Raw genomic sequence first — 25518 nt, forward strand, 5'->3', positions numbered from 1 at the left:
TTTTGTTACAGGTTGATGATGGTCGTTCATTTGAAGTAATTGCTAGATTTGATACTGAAGTTGATCTAACATACTACAAAAATGGTGGAATATTGAACTATATGGTCAGAAAAATGCTTTAAAAATATTGCAATTAATCAAGGACCAATTATACTGAAGGAAATCATTGAACTATAGTGAGTTTTCATGCATAAAAGACGATATGAATAACTATTTCTTAATATTTATAAAAGCTCAAATTGCAATGTAGCATCGATTTATGCAGTATAATTGCCCATAGTCAAATGTTTAATATTTATATATTGTATTGAAATGCACAGGGGTCTATATTATGATATTATAGAAAATTATGTACAAAAAATTAGATTTGTCACATTTTAATTTTATTAGGTTTTCATTATATTGTTATATTTGGTGGAGTAATGGAATTATGGTTATGGTTTTTGGAATTACATTTCACCAAAAAACATCATATTTCTCTAATATATTTTTGTACCTCTTAAATATACATTGTTTGTTATATATAATGTTATTTTATGATATTTAAAAATAGAATAAAAATTGTTTACGAAAATATAATAAAAAGAATATCCAATTTTAGTGAAAGCATGAAAGATCTTGAAATTGGGGACTAATATTGCAATACCCGGAAGTATTTTGTGATGTGTAATCAGTACTGGATATTTCTTTTAATTACAGTGTTTTCAGAGTGTTTACTTTGTTTTTATTGCTATGATAGTAACTCATTATGTTATTTTAAACATCTCTAGTAATATTCTTATTGCAGATAAGATGCTGATGTATAAATTCTTTGACAATAATTATCATTACTTTAGTGCTAAAATTTTTAGTGCAAAATTCAAAGTTAATATCGTTTGAAGGTCCAGAGCATGTTATACCTTTTGCAAAAGTAACATAAAAATGTGGGTATCAAACTAATTCGTTTTTGTTTTATTTTACTCCTAAATTTTATTATGGTATATTTTATTGTGGTATGGGTTCTGTTAAGCAATTATTACATAAGGCATTGTGTAAAATCTAATGTGTTTAGTAGTTTTTAGTTAAAAAAAAAAAAAAAAAAACGATATAATATTTTGTATAAAAATTAACGCAAATTAATGTATTGTATTGACTGTATGTGACAAAAAAAACTCTCGATGTCTGTATTATTGGCGCTCGTTTTATCTGTTTATCATTTGTCATGTTACAAACAATTGTGATTAACTATATTTAGCTGTGAGTTTCAGGTACATTTTAAGAGGGAGAACAAAAACGATTATTTTGGATTTTATGGGTTTCACTTTTTTTTTTTGTTTCCGTAAAGAAAGAAATCTGAGGAGTCCCACAAAATTATTTGTGAACTTTATAGCCCTAATTGTATATCAGAGTTCATGCGATATCGGAATAAAAAAAAAGTTTTTGAGTTTCTACACAATTAATGATTGGCTAACTGTAGTCGTTAACTGTAGTTTGCAAATCGCATTTGGTTCACTTAAAAGGACTTGAACTTTTACGACAATGGGAAATATATAATTATTTGACTTTTGAAATTTCCATAAAAAGTTGAGATCTATTTAACATAATAAAATGCGAAATTACATATATAAACTAATTGTTGACAAGTTATTAAACGTAACTCAAGGTAAAAAATCAAAAACGTAAAATTTGTTCATGTGGCACACCTAATTTTATGATTCAACTTTTCAGATTGATTTGCACAGTTGTTTTATTTAAGTAACATTTTTTAAGTTAAGTAAGCAAAAAATAGTCGGAATTACTTACATCCTCTAATGCCGCAATTTTATGATTTGTCAAAAACTATTTTGTGAAAAATATTATCAAATGGTTTAGGTGATAGTGAAATATTGGCTAGACAAAAGTGAAGTGGAAGCAAACTAATTCATCATGGTATATCAGAGTCAGTTAGAGAAATGTTGTGAATGTGGATGACTTATGTCACAGATAAAAATTAATGATTTCAACAAATGGTTAAAAAGGTGGTCATAAACATTTTCAATGAGAAGTACATCTATAAAATTAGGTAAGTGCATATTAAGTATATGATTTATTTTATGAAATTTCTCATATGAATAAATATTTGTTTAAACTGAGCACTTAACTGATTAACTTATGGTTAAATATTAAATTAAGCCACTATGCTTGGCATTAGGACCCTTACAACAAATATGTTTGCTGCATACATTAAACATTCGACTTCAAAATTTTTAGCCATGTTTAATATATTGATTTAAATATACAACAATTTCACCAACTTGTTTGTACATTGATATTATATTGCCAATTCAAATAATTTTCTACAAAGGCGACTGACAACTTTAACTAGACTCAATTGTCTTAATCATGTGTCACAAATCAGAAAATACTATTTATAGGATCTTACTGAAAAGGTGTTACTATATTCATGCATTCTTGCGCACTTCTTGCACTTATTTATATGATTAGCCACGTGATTTTGCTTTAGTATATGGGTAATTATTATATGTAATGTATTGTTTTCAAAATGCTTTCGAAATTTTATATATATATTGTTTTATATATATATTAGATATTTCTTTAACCGTCATATGAATTACTTCAAGATAAATGAGTAATCTGCATAACTTTCAATAAAATTTCTTTATTCTCTTATTCAGTGGTTATCCCATTTGCTCCCATTCAGAAGTATTTTTATAACAATAATATATCTATCCATATAAACATTTCAAATCATGATTGAGATCAATGATTTATTGATACAGACAGAATTTTAGTGAACACATAAGTAGTGCCTCTTATTTCTATTGAATAATAAATTTTAGTACAAGTGAAAGTTTCATACTAATAACTTAAATTTTGTGAAAATTGTTATAAATTAGACATATTGTAAACCAAAAAAAATTAAATTGTAAATTTATTCATATTGCCTGCATGAAACAATAAAGTTGTAAAATATTCAGAGCAAACTTCTTTCATCACTCTAAGCACAAAATCATACGTCAACAAAATAATTATAATTTATCAATAATAACATATAATTATCTATTTAGTATTTTCATACAAAACTGGTAATTTGAACAAGTCGATATAGCTACCAATTATTGATTATTTATATTTTATTCTCACTCCTTTTTCATTCAGTGGTCAAACTATATAAATATATATCAATATCTTTAATATGAAGGTGGTTATCGGAAAAGTGCTAGCTTAATATGTATCAAACTACAAGATACTATTAAGCATTCTTTGAAATCACTTACATCAAAGCAACACCAAAAAGTATTTTCTTATACAAGAACATAGAATTTTTGGTAATTGTTTAACTAGAAAAATTATTTTTCGACTAGGAAGTATATCAGATTTTAAATTCTCATATATGAAATAAAGACTATTTTTTTACATGCTATGGCATTTAGTCATATATAATGATAAACTACTTAAAATTATAAATAAAATTTGTATAATTTAACAGTGGATACATGTGTAATCAATATTACAGATCTTTAGTCATGTTTACAGTTGTTAAGAACATATCCAAATGAAATCAAACTAGATAACAAAACTTAATACTATTTAATAATGGTAATTTATTGAAAAGGTGATATATGTAGAAAAAAGTCTCAAAAATTAAATAAAGCAATTCTTGCGTATTACTTTTAAAATCTGATATAGTAATTGATCATTACGAATAAACAAATGTATTTGTATATACAAAATATTTTGACAAGCGTTTCATAATAAAACAGTTAAATGCTTCAAAAGCTCGCTAACAAACTACGTTTTTAAAACATACTACTATAAATATAAGGTACATATATTGATAAAAATTATCAATCTGTAATATTTTAACAATAACCATTGCGAGAAAGCTATTAGTTTCTTTCTCATTATAAAATATATTAATAGTTTGAATTTAACATAGCTAATATTTGATTGCACATTTGATGTGTAAGACCAGAAGTTGTGGCAAATATTGACATAATATGAAATCACAAGATTATAAAATGCATATCAATATCACAAAAATCTACTCTTACAAAAAACATGAAATCGTCAAGTTTTGGTATCATGAAAAAACATTTTAATTATTGAAAAATCACAAAATACATGACCTACCACTTAATATGATCTTTATATTTTTCATTTACCGCTAAACGTTTAATAGTTTCGTAACCGAGAATTATACTAAAAGAAAAGCAGGCAGATTGAACAAGGCGAGCAGATAATCCTTTCGTAAACATTTTTAATTTTTCTTCTTGCCACAATTCTGTGAATGCTAATTTCATGGAATCTAACCTTTGCACCTACAATTAAAATTGAATTATATATGTATATATTTTATATACAGTACACTCTAGTAGTTTTATTATTTACCTGAAGTCTTGCTCTTATAATATCTAATGGGTTTGTGATAATCGTTGTTGTGAAGCCACCAAGTGTGCCCGCCACTGATTGAATAAAGAGATGTGATACCCATTCTGGCAATATTCTATACAACTCATCTGAAACATTTCTCAAATAAGAAAAGAAAAGATATGCATTTATATAGTTGTAAATCAGTACCTTGATATAAATGATAGAACGCCCACCACATAGCAGAGTTTGGAACATAAGCCATTAACGAGGCCCCATATCCTCTATAAAAGCCTGCAAAACCATCTCTTCGGTATATCTGACGTCCAATATCTAAAGTGATTTGTAAACGAGATCCTTTTCCTTCTTTCACTGTAATTCCAAGTGGATTAACAGTGCCCTAAAATTATATTTATATGAATATATTTGAAATTGAAAGAAATATTTAATCAATAACAATACCTTTCCGCTATGTGATGACATTCCTAAAACCATGGCATGTTGAGATATGACATCAAAAGGGACAATTATCGTTTGACCAACTAAAGAAGCGCATGCACCTCCAATGAGAGCTTTGGCTCGACCCTCGATTCCATTTTGAGATAATATATGACGAACACCCTCATAAGTACTTATGTAAAAGACACCTGATACTATTTGAACCTGTGTAATTATTTATTTTAACAATTAGATATGCATTGTAAAAAAGTTGAGTCATGAAGGCAGGTTATTGATAAGAACCTGTTACTACAAAATACTATTATTTATTGTATATTATATCGAGTACAAATTTTAAAAATTTAGTATTGTTGATGTCTGTTTACATTTGTCTCACAATCATGACTATTTTTCTTTTCAAAAAATATAGCAAAAAAAAACATTACATGCTGGACTAATATTAAACTTATAATATACTATTATATTATAGGGTATGTATTGAATTTCAACATTGATATTCTTGCATAAATACATATATTTGAATGGAATCCAATATGCAGATATAGTAATAAAACCAATATTTTAAACCAAATTTAGCATTCGTCGTAAGGAATAACTATAAGCAATATATACATTGCATATATTGCTAACAAGTTCTAACTAGGTAATATTCATATAACTTACAGAGGAAATCCAAAAGCCTCGATACAATCCTGAAGCGCCTTCGCTTTTGTAGATCTTAGTCCCAGCATCAATCATTCCCTTGTATACATCATTTTTATGTTGGACTTGTAGTTGAGTTTTAATAACAGTCAGAGGGTACAGAGCACATCGAACAGAGAACGAACTCAACATTGACAAAGGAAAGAACTTGGCTTTGTCCATCATGTCCCACTCGATGGTCTTTATGAATTGTGGTGTCGGCGTATCGACTATGGTACTCATTGTGGTCAACATTTATATAAATATTCTTAGATTTTCTTAATTAAATTATAAATAATCTTAGGTTAGGATTTAAAATATTTTACAAATATGTACAGCAAAAGAGATATATTTATAACTAAACAATTGTCACGACATTTTCACTCTTTATACTACACTCCTTTTATATATATTTAATTTTACATACAATAATATAAGTCATATTAGAGGTACGTCGGTCCATTCTCGTTACAAAGATTTTGCTAAGGATTTTTCTACCCATTGCACCATTTTACTAATGTCCACAAGCCATTTTCAAACCATGAATATGTTGTACGTTTTACTAATGATCGACTTCATTAATCAGCTTTCGAAATTATTGACGTTATGCAAAAATACTTGGAAAATAATGTCATTCAGTTTGTGATATTTTACGTAATGAAACACAAAATTTAGAAAAGTTGTAACATGTACTCATAGATATTGATTGCTTCGATCTGAAATAACTAACAATTTGGAAAGTTCAATTTTAAATATCATTACATCATCATGATTTGTTTTTACGCAGATATGAATTTGATAACAGTTGTAACATTGCTCTTTGACATATTTCCAATGTCAAAATTTTCATTCAGTGTTCCGTCAAGTTCGGATCTATGGTGCAGATGACGAATGCTTCGACTAGAGGGCGTCGCTTTCCGTTAAATTTAATTTGTCGAAATTATTCCCGAATTTTAAACATTTTAAATAAAATTTAATAAATTTAATTTATTTTGTCCTGAAAACATATTTTGTTATTTAATGCTATAATAAAACATTTTACATATTAATTTTCATGCCGCCTTAGTAGGCGGGGCAAAGGGTTGAAATGCGAAGACGTGGGCGGGATTGCGCAAGAGATGTTTATTGAGGAAAACATTGCATGGCCCTTTCAGAATTTTCAGTTACGGTTAAATGGTTCAGGTGCGCATGTTGATAACATCGATAATAATATGAATACTTTTTTAATAAGTTTAATTGTGGTGATTTAGTGCGGTTATAAAGGTTACACGCGAAACAATCAATTTGGACATAAATTGCGTCAAAATGAATTTGACAGATTCACATTTGAATTGTCCAGAGATAAGTAGAATTGTAAGTAGGATCTATAATTTTAATAATTACTTAAAAGCTTTGAAAATGCCATTTAATAACTTTAATAATAACTTCATAAGCGTTTTTGTATTTTCATAATGTTCAATGTTTTTTACACCATGTTCAAATGTCATTTACGTTATGTTAATGTTTTTAAATATTCATTTAATAATCAACTATTTACAAGGATAAAGGTCGTCTCAATTTTACAAACTTTGACTTATTTTTAGGCACATAGTAATTCTACTTACTAATTATTTCCGTTTCCTCTTAATTGTTAGAATTTCTATAATACTTTATTGTAGCAAAATATGTATATAATTTGCATAATTATACATGCAAACTTTATGAACTTATTTTTATAGATAAATTTAGTTCGTAATCTTCAACGATCAAATGCAGTTGAATAATAAAGAATACATTTATTTTATAATATTTATTTTTGTATGATTGATTTAGTACAAACGTATAAATTATATTCTCAATATGATGTAGCATAAAGCGAGTTCGAAGAAAGTATGTAATAATGTAAAATACATATTAGTTTATATTTAAGCAAGTGTTGAAATCAATTGACTAAAGTTGTTTTCATAAAGTGCATAATATTGATTATAGCTTTTATCAGAATTGATTATTACATTTCTTAAATTTACTTATTTTAACGTTATTAATTTTATAATAAATTATAAATTTGACATAATTGTGAAGGATTAAAAATATCTTATTAGCTAATCATGGCGATTAAGATTTTAAGTACACACAATATATAATATGGTCATAAGAAAGTTAATAAGGTCTATTATAACAATTTTTATTTTTATTTATAAGCAAGCCGTAATCAATAATAATAGATATTAATATATATTAATAATAATATATATAATATTATTATAAAATCCGTCAATTTCTTATGCGAGCTTTAAAATATATTTTGCATATGATGAAGTACAAGTCGATTTGCCGCGAAAAATTATAATCACATCAAAATATCCGGTGCGACTAGACGCCAGGTCGCCGGAAATAACGCAATCGCGCGCCGGAAGCAGGAAACAGCCGTCGAACGAACGATTCAGTCGCATTTCGGTGCGAAAATCAAATCAGCCAGCGACTAACTAATATTACATCATAATCAGATTGCTCTCGATGCAAAATTTATTGCAAGCATTTAATTATGTTGGGCTCTTTGACAACTTTGGTGTTTCAGATAGATAGATATCGACGATTGCACGATTTAAGGTGAACTTTCAAATATCATTTAAAATAGTAAATCATCTACAGCATGTCAGCTTCGAATATATTTTATTATATCAAATATATTATCTTATTAAACAAAGTAATTTAAATTTAGACAATGAATTTCATATAAGGCAAAGCGGGGCTTAAAGATCCGCTGATCAAAAGGTCCACCTCCGTTATCTCAAAAACAAGTAAAGTTAAAAATTCTTTAACAACAATATTTAAAAGTAGAGGAAAAAAGATGTAGATCCAGGCATCACCTTAATTCTTACGACGTTGCTTTCGGGAAATAAAGGGCACTATTTAAAAATCCATAACAAATGTGTTTTCTTTGGTTGTTAGTTTTTTGGTTGTGAGCACTGTTGCTTTAGTTTACGAGATCTAAAAAGGATCAGAAGAATTAGCTTGGAGTTTTACTAAACATATTCAGATAGTTGTTTGTTTGATATGTGTTATTTTTTGTGATCTAATTGGTTTGGTTTTTGCAATATAATTGCTCAAAGTCAAATTAGACCTTTGTGCCTCGCACTACGCTATTATTTTAAAAATAAAAGAAAATAAAACAGTTAATATAGGGTTTTATCGAACATATAATTTCAATGCAATTGGTTAAATTGATTGAAATGCATTGGAAATAAGTAGTTGCTAATTATGACATTTTTTTTAAAAGCAGTTTTATTTCTTTTAAATGATTTTTTTCATTATATTAATTTTTTTTATTACGACTCTGTTGTCGAACCCTGTTCAACATATAAAATATGAACGGTATGCGTACATCCAAAACGTTAATTTTTTTTTGTTGTAAAATTTATTAATAAATTTAATATAAATACTTTGATTCATTACACTTTTCTTTATGTTACAACATGTTTTATGGCTAATATACGTCCAAAATACTACAGAAGTTGGAAACTTATCATATATGTCAACGGCTTAGAATGCAAAGGGTTGAAAATCATTTGAGAAATCGATAATTTAAAATTGGTGAAAACGAAAAAACCTATTTCTAAAGTTTCGTAAAAAGGTTTTACAAAATTCTTGATTTTAGTTCACTCGAATATAAACAAACTGATTAGCTCGTTCCAATGAAATGACTCAATGATTTCTTTTCATTATTTTGTTTATTATACCCATTACTATTTCGTTATTGCTATTCACTTTTTTATGCATTTTCCTTTCCAAACTTTTGTTAAGTTTGTTGGATTTTCTATTCTCACGTAAGTCATCAAAAATCAGTTATTTTTATTTCTAATTTTTTTAGTTCATCTTCTCTTTTACCTTTTACAACGTCTTATAGGAAAATGGGTCCGATCCAGTTTCCTTTTCTTTTCCAGATCGTGCTCAGTATAGTTTTATTTTCGCTCACTCTTCTCAGTATCTTTCATTAGTTATCTATCCACTTTATCTTCTCCATTAGCACCACATTTCAAAACTGTACAGACGTTTTTGCCGGCCTTTCTTAGAGTCCATGTCTCTGATTCGTACAGCGATGTGCTTAAGACATAATTCTATTATATTTTTAATATATCACGCAAATGTAATATGGGCCATTATTATATCTCAGTTTATTAATATCTCAAGTTAATTGTTGTCAAACGGGTTTCAATTTTGCGTTAAGTTTGTATTTCAATACAAAATACTAAATATATATTGTTGTCTTAAGGGGGTTGTTCTTTTCTTATTTATTTTTTTTCGATTTTGAGATTTTTTGATATTATGAAAACTAAAAACCTTAGAATTATTTAAAAAAAAATCATCTCAATATCTAATCTTTTGACGAAATTATAGATATATATATATATATCTCTATATGTATGATCCTCCTAAACCGTTTTTTTCATCGCTCCGGAGCTATTTTATGCCAGCTGCTCTCTTTTTTATTATAATACCTCATGCACACGACCTTTTTAATGTGTCAGCATCTTTGAACACCATGATGTATTTAGTACATTAAATTAAATGGTGTATTTAGTACATTATATTAAAAACTTTAAATACGTTTTTCTCAAATTGACTTTTTTCAATGCGGTGCCACAAATTAAAAAAAAAACTACAAGTCGGACCGACTTGCATTTTTTTTTTAATTTGTTCACCACTGCAATACCTAGTCCCCCTACCTCAAACAACTTGATAACATTACGCAAAAAAAATTTGCGAAGCTTCTCGTCCCAAAAAAGGGCCCTTTTTAACACTTTTTTTTAAATAGCTGCCATTTTTTTCCTTCTTGCTTTTTTAACTTCCCGTAGGGTAAGTTATAGTAATGGGCCGAAAATCGGAATTGAAAATTTTTACATTTCTCGACGTTTTGAAGGTTTCTGAACGTTTTGGCATATTTCAGAAAAAATGGATGTGTGTGTGTGTGTGTGTGTATGTATGTATGGATACAAATTTTCGCCCACGTTTTCGGGCGTACGGATCAACCGATTTGAATGGTTTAAAAAACATTCGATTCCTATTAATAAGGAGAAGAGCTGATTAGTTTTTGGCAAAGACAGGTCCAGCAGTTACGGAGATAAGGAGCAAAGAGTGCAGAAAATAGAAATCGAGTTTTTGAGAGAACGGAGCATCCGATTTGAATGATCTAAAAAACATTCAATTAGTAATGATTGGGAGAAGGGGTTATTAGTTTTTCGCAAAGGCAGGCCCAGCCATTTCGGAGATACAGAGCTAAATGTACAAAAAATAGCAGTTTTTGAGAGAACTAAGCGTCCGATTCAATTGATTCAAAGAACTTTATGCTTGTCTTAACAAAATAATTGATTTTGGAAAAAAAAAATTGTACCATTTTTTTTTTTTTTTTTTTTTTTTAATTTTTTGTATATCAAAAATAATTCAGATTTTATTTTTAATTCTGACTATAGTTCTAATATACTTTAAACAAATAATTTCAACTCTGCAATTCAGTTTATATAATTCTTATAAATATTAGACAATGTTACAATATTTATAATGATCTATTTGAAAACATTCAATATTCCTCGAACATTTTGTTACGGTACGGAAAGTTCCAGCAATTTGCCTTAAGGCACGATACCACCCACCCCACTAGTTCTCTTTTATTTTGGTAGGGAGACTGGATTCAAACTTCTTCTTCAACGTAGTTTCGTTTTTTTTTTGTTTCAAGCGATGCGCAACGGATTTATCTGTAGCACCGCAAAAGAGATCGATTTTTCAATGCCCACTTTGACGCCCCCTGGTTAACAAATGACGGCGAAAAAAAAAATTTTAAAATTTCTTAATATTCTATGATTTTGTAATTTTTGTTTCATGTCTCTATGATCAATACATTTCGAGAAAAACAAAACAAATACCTTGCATTTTTTGTAACAAAAAAAAAGAAAAACCCCCTTAAATATGAGAGGTCTACAATTATATGTGGAAAATATAAATAGTACCTGATTGTACTAATTTCATAAGATGATTATATCATAAAATAAAAATGAACTTATATTTTAATAAATATTATTTTGCATGGAATCATCAAAGCATATTGTGCATATTGTGATGTGGTGCTCCAAATACTTATTTGCTGGTGTCATTATTATTTGAGTAAAAGTTGGGGCAATTACCTAATGAGTGTAAGGACGTCCGCAAAACAAACCAAACTAGTGACAATAAAGGGCGAGCGCCCGCTGACAATGCCATTGTCAACGCCTCGTTTGTCACCACTGGGGCAAAGTGCTCTATCTGAAGAGAAATTGATTGAACATAGATAATAAGCTCTAGGGATAGAATGTTTCAAATATATTTGCGATTAGATGAATGTGCAAATTTTATTGATTTCTTATTAATAATTTATTTATCGAATTAAGAACCGATATTTTTGTGATTGTAATCACTGACGTTGTAAATCACTTCAATTATTTTTATTTTATAGCCTATACTATTCGATCTTACATAAAATGTATATAATTAATATATTATGTTAACTTCCCGTAGAGTAAGTTATAGCAATTGCAAAAAATCAAAAATTAATATCTCTATATATCTTTACGTTTCAAACGTTTCTGAACATTTTGACAGACCTTAAAAAAATGAATGTATGGTGTGTTCGGATACAAATTTTGACGACGATTTCGGGAACACTGATCAACCGATTTGTATAATTAAAAAAAGATTCGATTCGTGTTGATGGAGAGATGTGAGGTCCAGCCGTTTCGAAGGTGACAAAAAGTTCCAAAAATGGTAATTCAATTTTTGAGATAACGGAGAGTCCGACTTGAATGATTTAAAAAACATTGTATTTGTGTTGACGAAATGATTAAAGTTTTGGAAATGCAGTTCCAGCGGTTTTTCAGTCCTAATAAAAAAGTCATTTCGCGTTTAGAAATTATTATTAGACATATGTACATAAAATTATCAGATATTTTATAAAGATTTTAATGATAAGTACAAAATTTGTTTACATTTCTATGGGTTCGCGATCCGATATATTTTGTCTTTGAAACAGCTACGCAGCGCGATTGCTTTGAAAAAAAGCTCAATATATATTTCGTAGAAATTTCAAAATGTAAAAAAATCAGATTTTTTCAAAAAAGTCAAATTTAAAAAAGATCTAAATTCTCAAAAACTTATTTTTTTCAAAATGTTTAGAAAATTTTAGAGCCATTTTGAAAATTTTAATTTTCGGCACTTGAAGATCTAGCAATTTGCACAGATAATGTCTATGTATACATGTATATATGTGTAAATTTCCTTATAAAGAAAAATAGAAAATGTCAAACAATATATTTTCTTTCACAATAGCATATAAATGTAATTAAATTTAAATGACAACTGCATGATTATTATATGGCATGATAGTTGCTCATTCATTGAAATTACATAATTTAAAATATGTGATTCTATTACAATAACTTAGTAGTAATCACAGTCAGAGTGCAAATAATAGTATTTTTTCAATTCAATAAATTTTTTTTAAAAAAAGAATGACATAAGTATATTTCATAATTTGTAATTTTACTTCTTTTCACAGGCCAGTTATATTGGGGAACATCCCGCGTATTATACGAATTCTGGGACTAAGCCTGTATCGAGTGGTAAGTGATACTAAATAAATAAATATGTATCAAAATTATTTTTTCACAATTAACATAGCATTATGACATTTTTAAATTTCCTTAAGAGTGTTCATTGAAGTTATTGAAATAAAACTTTTTAAAGTACTAATTATGAATCAAAAGTATGAACATTAAGAACAATTGAATTATTTAAAAGTTTTATAAACATTATTGATCTTTTTTTTGCTATTAACGACATAAAATCTCAATATCCCATACCAACTTTTGTCGTTAAAATGTTAAAATGAATCTGATTGGTCTTGTTTATTGACTACTGGTTTTTGGTAAAGGCAGGTATAGCAATTTAAAAGTTACGGCGCAAAAAGTTCACCAAAATGTATAATATTTTTCTTGGTTTTGTACTAATAATTTAGAATTCATAATATTCTTGAAAAATTCACGTTTTAGATTAATTCTAACAGAAATCTAAAACTGTTTTTATTGATTTTTTACATAACTTCGGTACTAATATAAAATTGCTTTATATTGACATCATGTATACAATATTTTTTAGTTTTCTTACGAAATATTTTCAAAATTTTTTTGCAGAATTGAATAAATCAATCTTCGAATTGTAAACGTTTGCTTACTCAACTAAATAGTTTTATTTAACAGTATTAAATGATGTTTTATATTTATCAGAGAAAATATAGCCGAAGACTTAGGCGGTGGTACGACTTGAGTAACCTCATTCTCATTTCAAGAATTTTTATAAAATATTTTAAAACTTAAATAAACTTGCTTTGATAATTAATTATTGCAGCACCAGATTTGTTATGATGCTGAAGAGCACTTATTTTGCTATTAAAAAACGCTTTAGGGAATAGGTACAATTTATTGTATTGATATGTCTTTATATATACGCGCGCACACACACACACACACACATATATATATATATATATATATATATATATATATATACAGGGCCGGTCCTGCCTTGCATGCGATGCATGCAAAAAATGCGGGCGCACGCCTTAGGGGGCGCCAAAACAAGATTCGGAAATAGAATTTATAATTTATTATTCACGTTTTTTTAATATAAAAATTAGAATACTTAATAGATTATAATAAAAAAAACTAACTTAATGGATACGTAGACACAAAAAGCATATTCAGTTGGCAATGTGATATCAGTAGAAACAATTCATTACTCTGCAAATTAGTAAATTATTTTTCTGCTTATTGTTTAATGTACTTATTAAATTTTTCTCGTTTGAAGTTAATGTGGATTCGAAAAAGAAATTATCTAGTGTTCAAACCCGTAAGCGCAAACCTACGAAAGTTTAAATTATTGGGCATTATTGACGAAAAACTACGAGCTGATTTAGTTTGAACGAAACTTGTTAAAACAATAGATACAAATTATAATAGAAAAACATGGAAAATCGGAAGTCAGTGCGTAGAAAATGGCTTATTAAGACCGTGAAACTTAATAGTAACTTTTGTTTTTGTTGAAAATGTTTCGCATGTGATTAACTTTGAACTTTGAAGACATGCGTGGTTAGGTTTATAGAAATAGAGCAAATATGAAAAATGGAAGCAAAATGTACTAGAAACAAAAATCTTGAGCTTTTTTTATACCTATTGATTGGTGTCCTAATTTTAATTATTAACTAAGCAGAAATAATACAGATACAAATATAATTGTGTTTTGTTTTCAATATAGTTAAGAAAATATGTAATTTCTTTACATCTTTTAATAAAATACGTTAAAAATTTAACTTTAAAACAACAATCTGATATTCTGAATCAGATGGGAAAGTAAATATTAATACAATTCGGTCCTTACGATATCAATAAGGAGAAGTTTACGATGCAATTTTGGATATTGCAAATAATGAAAAAAAAAATTAAGACAAAATTTATAAAATCCAACATGAAAAAACAGTGTTCTGTTTAAAAATGAAATAAGGAAAATGTTTCAAAATCCAAATATTAATATTACACATATGTTAAAAATACTTGAAAATGTAAAATATTTGATTATGGTCAACCCGTAAACCGCTTCGATTTTCTAAATAAAATTAGAATCAATGTATTTTATAAGCTTTTAGATTATATTTATTTTTTGTGTACTAAATCCAGAATGATTAACCCCTTTGACTCGGATGCCGAAAATTCGCGAGTGGAAAGTGTTAAAAATCACTTTAAAGAATTTACGTAAATATTCATATAATTTTAATAATGAATGTTAAAACAGTTAAAATTATTTGGGGGGGGGGGGCGCTAAAACAAATCCTGCATGCGGGCGCTGAGGACCCCAGGACCGGCCCTGTATATATATATATATATATATATATAAACAAAAATTAGCCAATTTGAATACGAAATTAATTTATTAGACTAATGATTAGATTAAAATATTTATTTCAGTATCTGACTTATACGCCCCGTACATTAGGAGTACAAATCATTCGAGGGAACAATGGAACAATGCACAAGGTGAGTTCGTATAAAAGATTTAATATACTAAAATTATTATAAATGTTACCGATATGACTTGCTAATTTATCACAGAATGAGTTCGAAAGCTTGCGCGTAAAAGCATTACTTTAATCATCATCAATTTACTGCATGGTTTTAAGTAAATTATTATTCAGAAAGGGGATTTATTTAAGGTTTCATCGTTTTGTGATTTTGACATAGGTAAAAACATACATTTGTATTGATCAAATCTTTATACGAAAATATATACATCGATATTTTCTAATATCACTCTATAGATTATAGCATAGAAATTTAATTTTGTTATATGGAAACATTTCCATAAAATATTTGCTTTAAAATTGTCAAAGCGAAATTTATTGAAATTATACCACAAGCTATTATTTAACTATATCAATTTTGTACTAACTAATTTACATGAAAGTCGCTCAAGATATTTTTTTATCTTTGGGGCTTTTGTGAGAATACCTTTTTCCTAAAATATAAAGTTTTTTTTGTTAGATTTAATGAAATTTTAGATTTCTTGTTGCAATGTATTTGTAATTTTATATTAATGTATACTCGTACAGTTACAAAAATTATACTCTATTCAATTTGAAACTTCTAATGAAATATTCTATTGATTTTTTAATATGCCAATTAATATAACAAACTTGAAAGGCTATAAGATTGCAGAATGTAAAAAATATACAAATATAATTTAGTCGGTGGTCAAACCTTGTTTTGATGCTTTTTTAAAATATTTTTTTTGCGGTTTAGGAAGTTTTAAATATACCGATTAAATAAATTATATATATAAAATCATAAATTTTGCATACGACTATATTGGATGAAATGATAAATAAAGAAATACACGTGACGTTACCAATATATCTTATGCGACGAAGACAACATGTGTGATTTTACGAATACAATTCTACCCTTTAATAGAAAATATAAGATAATTTAGTGATTTTTATTCAAATATTTCAACATTATTTGAACTGCCTTTTATAAAATTGTACGATAAACCATTTTAAAAAAGCTAACAATAAGTTTAAAGTAATTTTATTGAGGTATAAAAACCCTTCCTCTATATTTCCTTGATTATGTACCTTTATTAACTTCCCGTAGGGGGTAAGTTATTGTAATGGGCCGAAAATCGAAATTGAAAATTTTTACATTTCTCGACGTTTTGAAGGTTTCTGAACATTTTGGCATACCTCAGAAAAAATGGATGTGTGTGTGTGTATGTATGTATGAATACAAATTTCCAGTCACGTTTTCGGGCGCAAGGATCAACCGATTTGAATGGTTCAAAAAACATTCGATTCCTATTGATAGGGAGATGAGCTAATTAGTTTTTGGCAAAGGCAGGTCCAGCCGTTACGGAGATAAAGAGCAAAGTGTGCAGAAAATAGAAATCGAATTTTTGAGAGAACGGAGCATCCGATTTGCATTATCTTTGAATCAATTAGTAATGATTGGGAGAAGTGTTCATTAGTTTTTGGCAAAGGCAGGCACAGCCATTTCGACGATACGGAGCTAAATGTGTAAAAAATGACAGTTTTTGAGAGAACTAAGCGTCCGATTTAAATGATTCAAAGAACTTTCTGCTTGTCTTAACAAAATAATTGATTTTGGAAAAAAAAATGTTTCAACTTTTTTTTCCAAAATAAAAATTTTTTGTGTATCGAAAATAATTCAGATTTTATTTTTAATTCTGACTATAGTTCTAATATACTTTAAACAAATAATTTCAACTTTGCAATTCAGTTCTTATATATATAATTCTTATAAATATTAGGCAATGTTACAATATTAATAATAATCTATTTGAAAACATTCAGTATTCCTCGAACATTTCGTTACGGTACGGGAAGTTCCAGCAATTTGCCTTAAGGCACGATGCCATACACCCCACTAGTTTCATAATTTGACTGTTGTCAAAAAAATTTGTACTCTTTATATATTTAAAAGTTATTTTTCAAAATCATGATATTGTTGCATTGTATAATTCATAACCTTTAGAATAGCTCTCTTATTTTTAAATAGTATTGCTGTTTAATACATCTATAATTATCGCCAGCAAAGAGATGGGAAGTCGAAGTAGATTAGTGCTCGTAATATGACAGGTGTAAATGAATAAAATCTCAGGCAAAATCTCGGCATATCTCTTCCAGAGAGATTTTAAATATTCATCATCGCCAGAGCTTTGTCTCGTTGTCGTCTCGTTGTTGTATGTCTGTGCAAATCTGTAGCCTGTTAGGGAATTCATACGAGGTTAATCGAGCGCGTTTGCGGAGAAGCTTAACCTGGCGGTAGCTTATGATATCATGATCGGCTTAATCAAATGAACATGGGCCACTGGGACCGACGACGAGCGTGCTTATCGGCGATGGTTAGAGGCAGGGGTGATCACAAACTTGTTACGATAACTTTACAGAACTACATTAGAATGGCCAATAATTATGAAATATTACTAATTCTCATATACATTGAAGTCGTGTGCAACTGTTTTCCACAACATAATATTATTTAACTTCCCGAAGGAGAAGTTTATGTTTTCATAAAAAAATCCGAATCGCTAATTTTATGTTTTCTCGACGTTTCAAGCCATTCTGAATCCAAATGAATGAGACTAAATTTGGAAAAAATATGTGTGTGTGTGCGTGTATGTGAACAGATTTTTTACCGTAAATCGACGTTTTCTCAAAAACGGTTGGACCGATTTTAAAAATTTAAAAGCCATTCGATGTATCTCGATGAGGACTAGCGTTTAACAATTTTGAAAAGTGAAAAATTTTTCGTCTACGTTTTAGCCCGCAATTCTGAATCGATTCTGAAAATTCAAAAACCGTTCGAAAGATATTGGTTGGGAATGGTGCTGATTAGTTTTTGGTAAAGATCGGCCGGGCCGTTTTCTTGTAATAAAGTTTAAAAAAAAAAATCGACAATTTTTATGATTTTTATTTGCGGTAGATATCAAAGTCTTCTAGATCATACTAAAACATTACCGCCCTACGACAACTCGTTTAGCTTTAAAAATTCGTCAAAGTTTGCAAAAATTGGTATCGTTTTTTTGGCATTTGTCAAAATCAGATCTTTCATCGACGTTTGGTCAAAAATGCCTGAACCGATTTCAGAAATTTAAAAGCCATTCGATGTATCTCAATTAGCACTATAGTTTGTCAGTTTTGTGAGACGATCTGCCGAGCCGTTTCTTTGTAATTTGCAAAAGAGTGTTAAACTTTTCGTCCACATTTAAACTCATTCTACCGAATCGATTTTAAAAAATCAAAAACTGTTTGAAAGATATTAATTGGGACTAAAACTGATTAGTTTTAGGTGAAAATCTACCGAGACGTTTTCTTGTAATTAACTGTTGAAAAAAAAATTTAAGCCGATTTTTATGAAACTTTGGCGATGTATATCATGGTCTTATAGAACTTACTGAAATATTACGGCCTTACGACAAGTAGTTTAATTTAAAAAAATCATCAAAGTTTGAGAAAATGAGTAGTTTTGTTGTTGTTTGTTAAAATTAAAGTTAGATGATTTACTTGGTATAACGATAGAATACTTGGTCTTAATGAACATACTAAACCATTAACGTCCTACGAAAACTGGTTCAATTATAAAAATTATTGATTTGTGAAAAATTGCTTTTAGAAAAGACTCCGAATTTACGTGTTCGTTCGTTTTCAATGATGTGTAATAAATCTACTCGAAATACTTTTAACCACTCATAAATTAATTTATTTTTTATTGATTAAGTCGATTATTTACACATATTGGGAAGTTCATGTAACTTGCTTCAAGGCTAAATACCAATACCAACTAGTTTATTTATTCTTTTGCTAAGAAATAACTTTGCTGTTATCTTATTATGTTCATAAGGTAGAGAAGGCGTTATAGGTTTGCTGGTGAGAAGGTCTACCACTATTATCTCAAAAACAAGTAAAATATAGATTTTTTTAACAATACTATTTTAAAGTAGTAGGCAAAAAATATATAACCAGCCATCATCTCATTTCTTTCGACGTCGCCATAAAAAAGTAATTTTATTTGTTGGTTGTTTTTTGGGTTTGATGTCTTTTACTTAAGTTTATGATGCTGGAATATAATTTTTAAGTACTGGGTAGGGCGAAGCACAAATCAATTATATTGTGAAAACCAAAACTAAATATATCACAATAAATAACACATATCGAACAAGTAACTATCTGACTACGTTCAGGGAAACTCACAGCTAATTCATCACTGTAGAAATGTATTTTTTGCTGTTTTCAAAATTTGTAACTTGGTTCTTTTTAGCCCATAGACGGAGTAAATTGAGACGGCGAGGTGGCAAACAGGTCTAATGTCTTATTTTAAGTTTAAAGGAATTTTACAAAATAATAGCTACATTGCATTCAACCAACGTAAAATATAAGTTTTATAGGTGATTTTTTTAAAGAAATAACACTCTAAATATCCTTGATCTGGTATTTTGTCAGAAATATTCATCTGCAGAATTGGAATAACTATTTATTTAACTTATCTATTGTAAAATTGATTTTTTTAACTATTATACTTTTTTTTGCTATTTTTAATTTTTTACATCTTTGGTTTAGTTGATCCTTTTTACCTCACATTTTGAACGTAACTTAAAATTAACAATACATCTTATAAAACAATTAAATAACGTATACTTCTAAATTATATTGCCATTTTTCTCCCGATAGCAACGTCGTGAGAATCAAGGTGATGGCTGGTTATACTTGTTTTTCTCTACTAATTTGTAACTTTGCTGGTTTTTGAGATATCGGTGGTTGACCCTTTTTTTACCCAAGGATCTTTAAGTTCCTCTCTATTCTAGGGTATTTTGACCTACAAAATAGTTTTGTAAGATGTATTATTATTTTTAAAAGAGCAATTAAATTAATATTTATTCTAACTCTGTTGATGAATATATTTGACGAAAAACTAGATCAAGGTTATATACAATGTGATATTTGTAAAAATGTTCATATGAAATTGGTTTTCGCGTTAATTAAAAATGTAGCTATTATTTCGTGAAAACCATTTAAAATTAACACATTTGATCTGTTTGCCTCCTGGACCTTGTAGACGGAGTGAAAAGGGGCAGGTGGCAAATTTTAGAAAAATACTATAATAGTTCTTTGTTTGAAAGTGTTGTGTGTTGTAATGTAGTTCATATAGTTTAGACAGTACTATTATTGAAAATCTAATTGGACCTTTCTGTCCCGCCCTACCCTTATTATAGATATCTTCTTCTACAATATTTGTTGTTGTTAACTTTACTCGGTAAATAGCCTATATTATACCATTATAGGTGTTCATGTTTTAGCAAATTAAATTAGTAATGGGCAATGAATGACCTCGCCGTAAGCTCGAGCTCTAAAGTGTTCGAACCCTTTATGTAAACTACCCCGCCCGATCGCGCATCGTTTATATTGACTTTAAAATGCACAAACACAACTTCTGTTCGGCGGTACGCGCAGCGGCAACAATTCGAGTCAATATGTGTACATTTTGAGCGTGGGCCATCTTTTCATTTCGCATTATGAACTTAATATTGCCCATGATATGGCTGTGCGAGCTCAACGTCTGTTTGCTCATGAAACAAACTCAAGCTTAAAAGAATCAAAATGTTGACAAACCGACGGTTGTTATATGTTATACATATCTAACGATAGACACTGTGCTATTGTTCCGAATTTAGAAGAATTACACATTGAAGACTGTCATAGGGTTCAAGAAACACTCTATTTTATTTCCAACTAGCTGACCCGACAGACTTTGTCCTGTACCCATGCCTAAAAACTTCAATTTTTTAAAAACTTATACTGGTATTTACCGTTTAGTTAAAACTAATCATCAATGTTTTTACACTACAATCTATACCGAAATGTAAGTACAATTTCTACACTTGAATTTCAATTATACAATAAAAACCAAATCAGCTACATCACAACATATACCATATATCAAACAGACTGTATATAGCCTATTAGCGTATAATAAATGAATAAATAAATAAATAAATAAGTATATAAATAAATAAAATAGGTTCATTGTCTGTCCTTGTGACTTGGAGTTCCATCTAACAATTTATATGTTTTTTTTAGATAAATATCGAACAGTGTGGCTTATTGCTCTAACCCAGTGGTCGGGGAACCGGGGTAAATTACCCCAAATGGGGTAAAAGTAGAATTTTTGGGGGTAAAAAGTATATATTTGCAAAGCACGTGCTAAACTAGCTTCAGTGAAATCTACTATCGGAAAAATTTCTGCATTAGCAGAAAATGTGAAGGAATAAGTAGTTTTCGCAGTAAAACAAGTTATATATCTTGCTTGTTTTAAATCAGCTTAAGTAAAAATGTGAAGTTTTTGCATTAAAACAAACTAAATATTTTGCTATTCAGCTTGAGACAACGGATTTCAGTAGTAATTCACAACTGGTATATGTTTGCTATAACTGTGTAAATAATTTTAAAAAGGAATTGCTGTTTTGTTTTCTTCTTGAGTTCAGATGTCGTGGAATAGATATCTTATATATAAAAATGGATCGCAAAATGTGTTGGTAAGCGCATAACTCAACAACACATGAAACAATTTCGACAATTATTTCTTTAAAATGTTCGTTCAAGTCCAAGGATGGTTCTTACGGCGAGAAAAAATCGAATAATCGTCGGGAAAACACTAAAAACAACCCTTTTCTTTTCTACATGCAAACGTTTTCTAACTAAAACGTACAATCAATTTGGGCTTTATTGCTATTATACAAAGTTCATATTAAATTACAAGCACTCACTGTAAACTCCTCCTAAACGATTATTCGGATTTTGATAAATTTTTCTGAAGTTTGTTAAGTAAATTTTCTAGGATGTATGTGATTATAAAGTACTGGAATTTATGTGCAATATTGTAGACATAAATGAAAAAAATTGCTAAAAGCGACATGTTATTGTTTGCATTGAAAGAAATGAAAACTATCATTTGCAAAAAATTCCAATTTACTTATGAACCTAGACGATATTAGAATATGTATAATAAATTTATGGTTATGAATAAGAAAATTGAAATGTGTGCATTATTATTGCCAAAAAGCAGCTGAGATAAACAAAAATTAAAATGATATAAGATACAATATATGTATGCAGATTGAATGATACACATATGAACAAATTAATTTGCTTAATATATGAAATACTACCTTTATTGCGAGGCATGCGAAAAATACGAGCGCACGCCTTAGGGGGCGCCAATACAAGATTCGGATATTAAATTTTCAATATAGTTTTTTTTTTTTTCAATATATAATTTTTTTGCATCTTTTACTAATCTTTCCGCAATATTTTTAAAATTCGGAAAAATTTCACTTTATAACAACAAATGGGAAAGTAAAGATGAATACATACAATTCGGCCCTTACGATAACAATTAGGAGAAGTTTAAGATGCAATTTTGGATATCTTAAATAATATCAAATTAAATTAATTTAATCCAACATGAAGTACCAGTGTTATGTAATGGTTATGGTTATGTTATACCGTTAAAGAGACTTCAATTTCCAATATAGTGTGAGAATTGACTCATCATTTTAATTAAAGCAGTTCTACATTTAACATCACTCAAATTATAAATGTATATGCATTTTGGCGTGAAGAATAATTTAAAAAACAATAATTATTATTTTTGGGTAAATGGCAATTCATATTAGCATCTTATATTAAAAAATTGTAGACAGAATAGGTACAGAACAACGTTTGTCGGGTCATCTAGTTTATAATAAAGTAAACGAATACTTCAAAGCGCAAAGATTAAAATTGTAATTTGGTGTCTTTGGATGAAGCTCCAGCTATGCTCATATTTATGGTTTTTCAGCTTTTGTAAAGGAAAATAACCCACACTCATGATGTTATCAAGATTATAAATTTTATCAAGGGACATGCACTAAATACGCGGCCATTTTGTGAATTTTGTCAGGATGGTAAAGCTGAGACCTACCTCCTTTATTATACAGAAATAAGGCTCTCTCGCGAAAATATTTTAAATTGAGTATAGACTCTTGAAAATGAAGCTGAAATCTCTATGGTTTTTCAAAAAAATATTCTTGCTGAAAATTTTAAAAACTCTTTCTGGGTTGCGTATCTCGCATATTTAGCAGACATTTTTGAGAGCATAAATATATTACACAAAGAATTACGGGAAAAGCATATTAATGCTATTTCAGCAAGAGAAATATTGTCAGCATTTGAGTCAAAGCTGGAATATTCGAGGCAGAAAGTAGAAGAGAACAAGATAGCATCTTTTCCAAGGTTAGCTTTGTTTTTGGAGAATTGTAAAAAAGTTACTTTACCTGAAAAAGCAATTTTTGGATTACTTTCCAGATCTGGACACACGTATTGTGTGTTGGATTGTAGATTCCTTTAAATGTGAAACTTTCATGTTACCGGAAAAACCAGCAGGTTTGAAAGAATCAATTCTGGTACTTGGGTTTAATACCGAAGCACGTATTGAATTTGGGAATGAACAAAATCCGTCATGTTTTTGGATGCCAAAAGCTGCAAAGTGTTTCGAAATAGCATATGAAGAAGCGGTAAGAAAATTGCTGCCATTTGGAACTACATACTTGTGCAAACCAAACTTTCCCAGTCTGATAAACATAAAATCGAGGAGAAATGGATTGAATGCCGATTTTATTAATTTTATTAAAATTGCTCTGATATGTTAAAGTCCCGATTTTGAAGAAATTGTGTCAAAGATGAAGCAACACCATTTCTCCAAATCGTAATGTTCTTACATTACATGTGTGCGTGTTTGTTGCCACTTGTGGCATTATTATTAACTTTCCGTAGGGTAAGTTATGGGAATGGGCCGAAAATCAAAAATGAAAATTTTTGCATTTCTTCTAGTTTCAGAAGTTTTTGAACATTTTGCCATAACTCAGAAAAAATGGATGTGTGTTTGTGTGTGTTCGCATTTTTTCGTTCACGTTTTCGAGCGTACGGATGATCCGATTCGAATGGTTCATTCAACATTCGGTTCCTATTGATAATGAGATATGCTGATTAGTATTTGGCAAAGGCAGGTCCAGCCGTTACGGAGATACGGAGTAAAGAGCGCAGAAAATAGAAATCGCGTTTTCAAGAGAACAAAGTATCTTATATGAATGATCCAAAAAACATTCAATTTGTAATGATTGGGACAAGTAGTGATTAGGTTTTGGCAAAGGTGTCCAGCCATTTCGAAGATACAGAGCTAAATGTACAAAAACGGCAGCTTTTGAGAGAACTAAGCATCCGATTTGAATGATTGAAAAAACTTGCTGTTTGTGTTGACAAAACAATTACTTTTGGGAAAGAAAAATATTTCAATTTTTTTTTTCAAAAAATGAAGAATTCTGAAAATAATTCAGATTTTAATTTTAATTCTGGCTAAAGTTCTAAAGCTCACTTATATTCTCCGAATAAAGAATTTTTTAAAACTTTTGTAATTCAGCTTATATATATCTTATGAATATTATACAATGTTACAGTATTTATAATAATCTAATTGGAAACATTTAAAATTCCTCGAAAATTTTGTCTCGGTGCGTAAAGTTCCAGCAATTTGCCTTAACGCATGATACCATACACCACTAGTTTATTTATGTATTAGTAAGATTTTCATAAAAAATATTTATTCATAATGAATATAGTTTTTACTTATTGTTTACTTCAAACCATTTGTTTCAGCCTTTTTCAAACTTTAGAAATAACAAACAATGTAGCAAACCGTTAATCTGCGGGTTATGGCAGGTTATACAGAAATTTGTTGCAGATTCCAATTATAGGCTCTTTTAGTTAATTTTTTTTATGGGGTAATGAGAGGTTGCATAAAAATATTTTGGGGTAACGGTTCCAAAAGTTCCCCGACCACTGCTCTAACCTAACCGTACTTT

The 25518-nt window shown here is 29.0% G+C and overlaps 2 protein-coding genes across 4 annotated transcripts in view; one reads left to right on the plus strand and one right to left on the minus strand.

Moving 5' to 3' along the window:
- The window catches only part of LOC113377590 (ets DNA-binding protein pokkuri-like), a 63135-nt gene that overhangs the window by 11094 nt on the left and 26523 nt on the right, over window positions 1-25518 (plus strand). For both annotated transcript variants that reach the window (XM_026617956.1, XM_026617955.1), the window contains exon 3: window positions 15516-15584. In XM_026617956.1, the coding sequence (XP_026473741.1) occupies window positions 15516-15584 (69 nt within the window). The remainder of the gene's footprint in view (window positions 1-15515; window positions 15585-25518) is intronic.
- On the minus strand, window positions 4110-10671 carry LOC113377592 (solute carrier family 25 member 44-like). 2 transcript variants are annotated; one of them, XM_026617960.1, is made up of 7 exons: window positions 10647-10671; window positions 9500-9521; window positions 5473-5728; window positions 4813-5013; window positions 4561-4750; window positions 4372-4499; window positions 4110-4301 (listed from the first exon to the last, which is right to left on the minus strand). In XM_026617960.1, the coding sequence occupies exons 1-7, from the start codon at window positions 10669-10671 to the stop codon at window positions 4110-4112; spliced, it is 1014 nt and encodes a 337-aa protein (XP_026473745.1). The 2 variants fall into 2 exon arrangements, with proteins under 2 accessions (XP_026473745.1, XP_026473744.1); XM_026617959.1 differs by lacking the exons at window positions 9500-9521; window positions 10647-10671 and having other exon boundaries at window positions 5473-6234.

The sequence above is a fragment of the Ctenocephalides felis genome, unplaced genomic scaffold (genome assembly GCF_003426905.1).
Source record: "Ctenocephalides felis isolate EL2017-DRISC unplaced genomic scaffold, ASM342690v1 CF-g0.4_SCAFFOLD_01886, whole genome shotgun sequence".
Classification (NCBI taxonomy): domain Eukaryota; kingdom Metazoa; phylum Arthropoda; class Insecta; order Siphonaptera; family Pulicidae; genus Ctenocephalides; species Ctenocephalides felis.

Coding starts and splice junctions, on each gene's coding strand:
- LOC113377592 (XM_026617960.1), bottom strand. CDS start 10,671: ATGTTTTTTAGATCATTCAAATCGG. Junction 9,522..10,646: donor TTTTAGATCATTCAAATCGG/ATGCTCCGTTCT, acceptor GCCGGCAAAAAC/GTCTGTACAGTTTTGAAATG. Junction 5,729..9,499: donor CTGTACAGTTTTGAAATGTG/GTGCTAATGGAG, acceptor GACCACAATGAG/TACCATAGTCGATACGCCGA.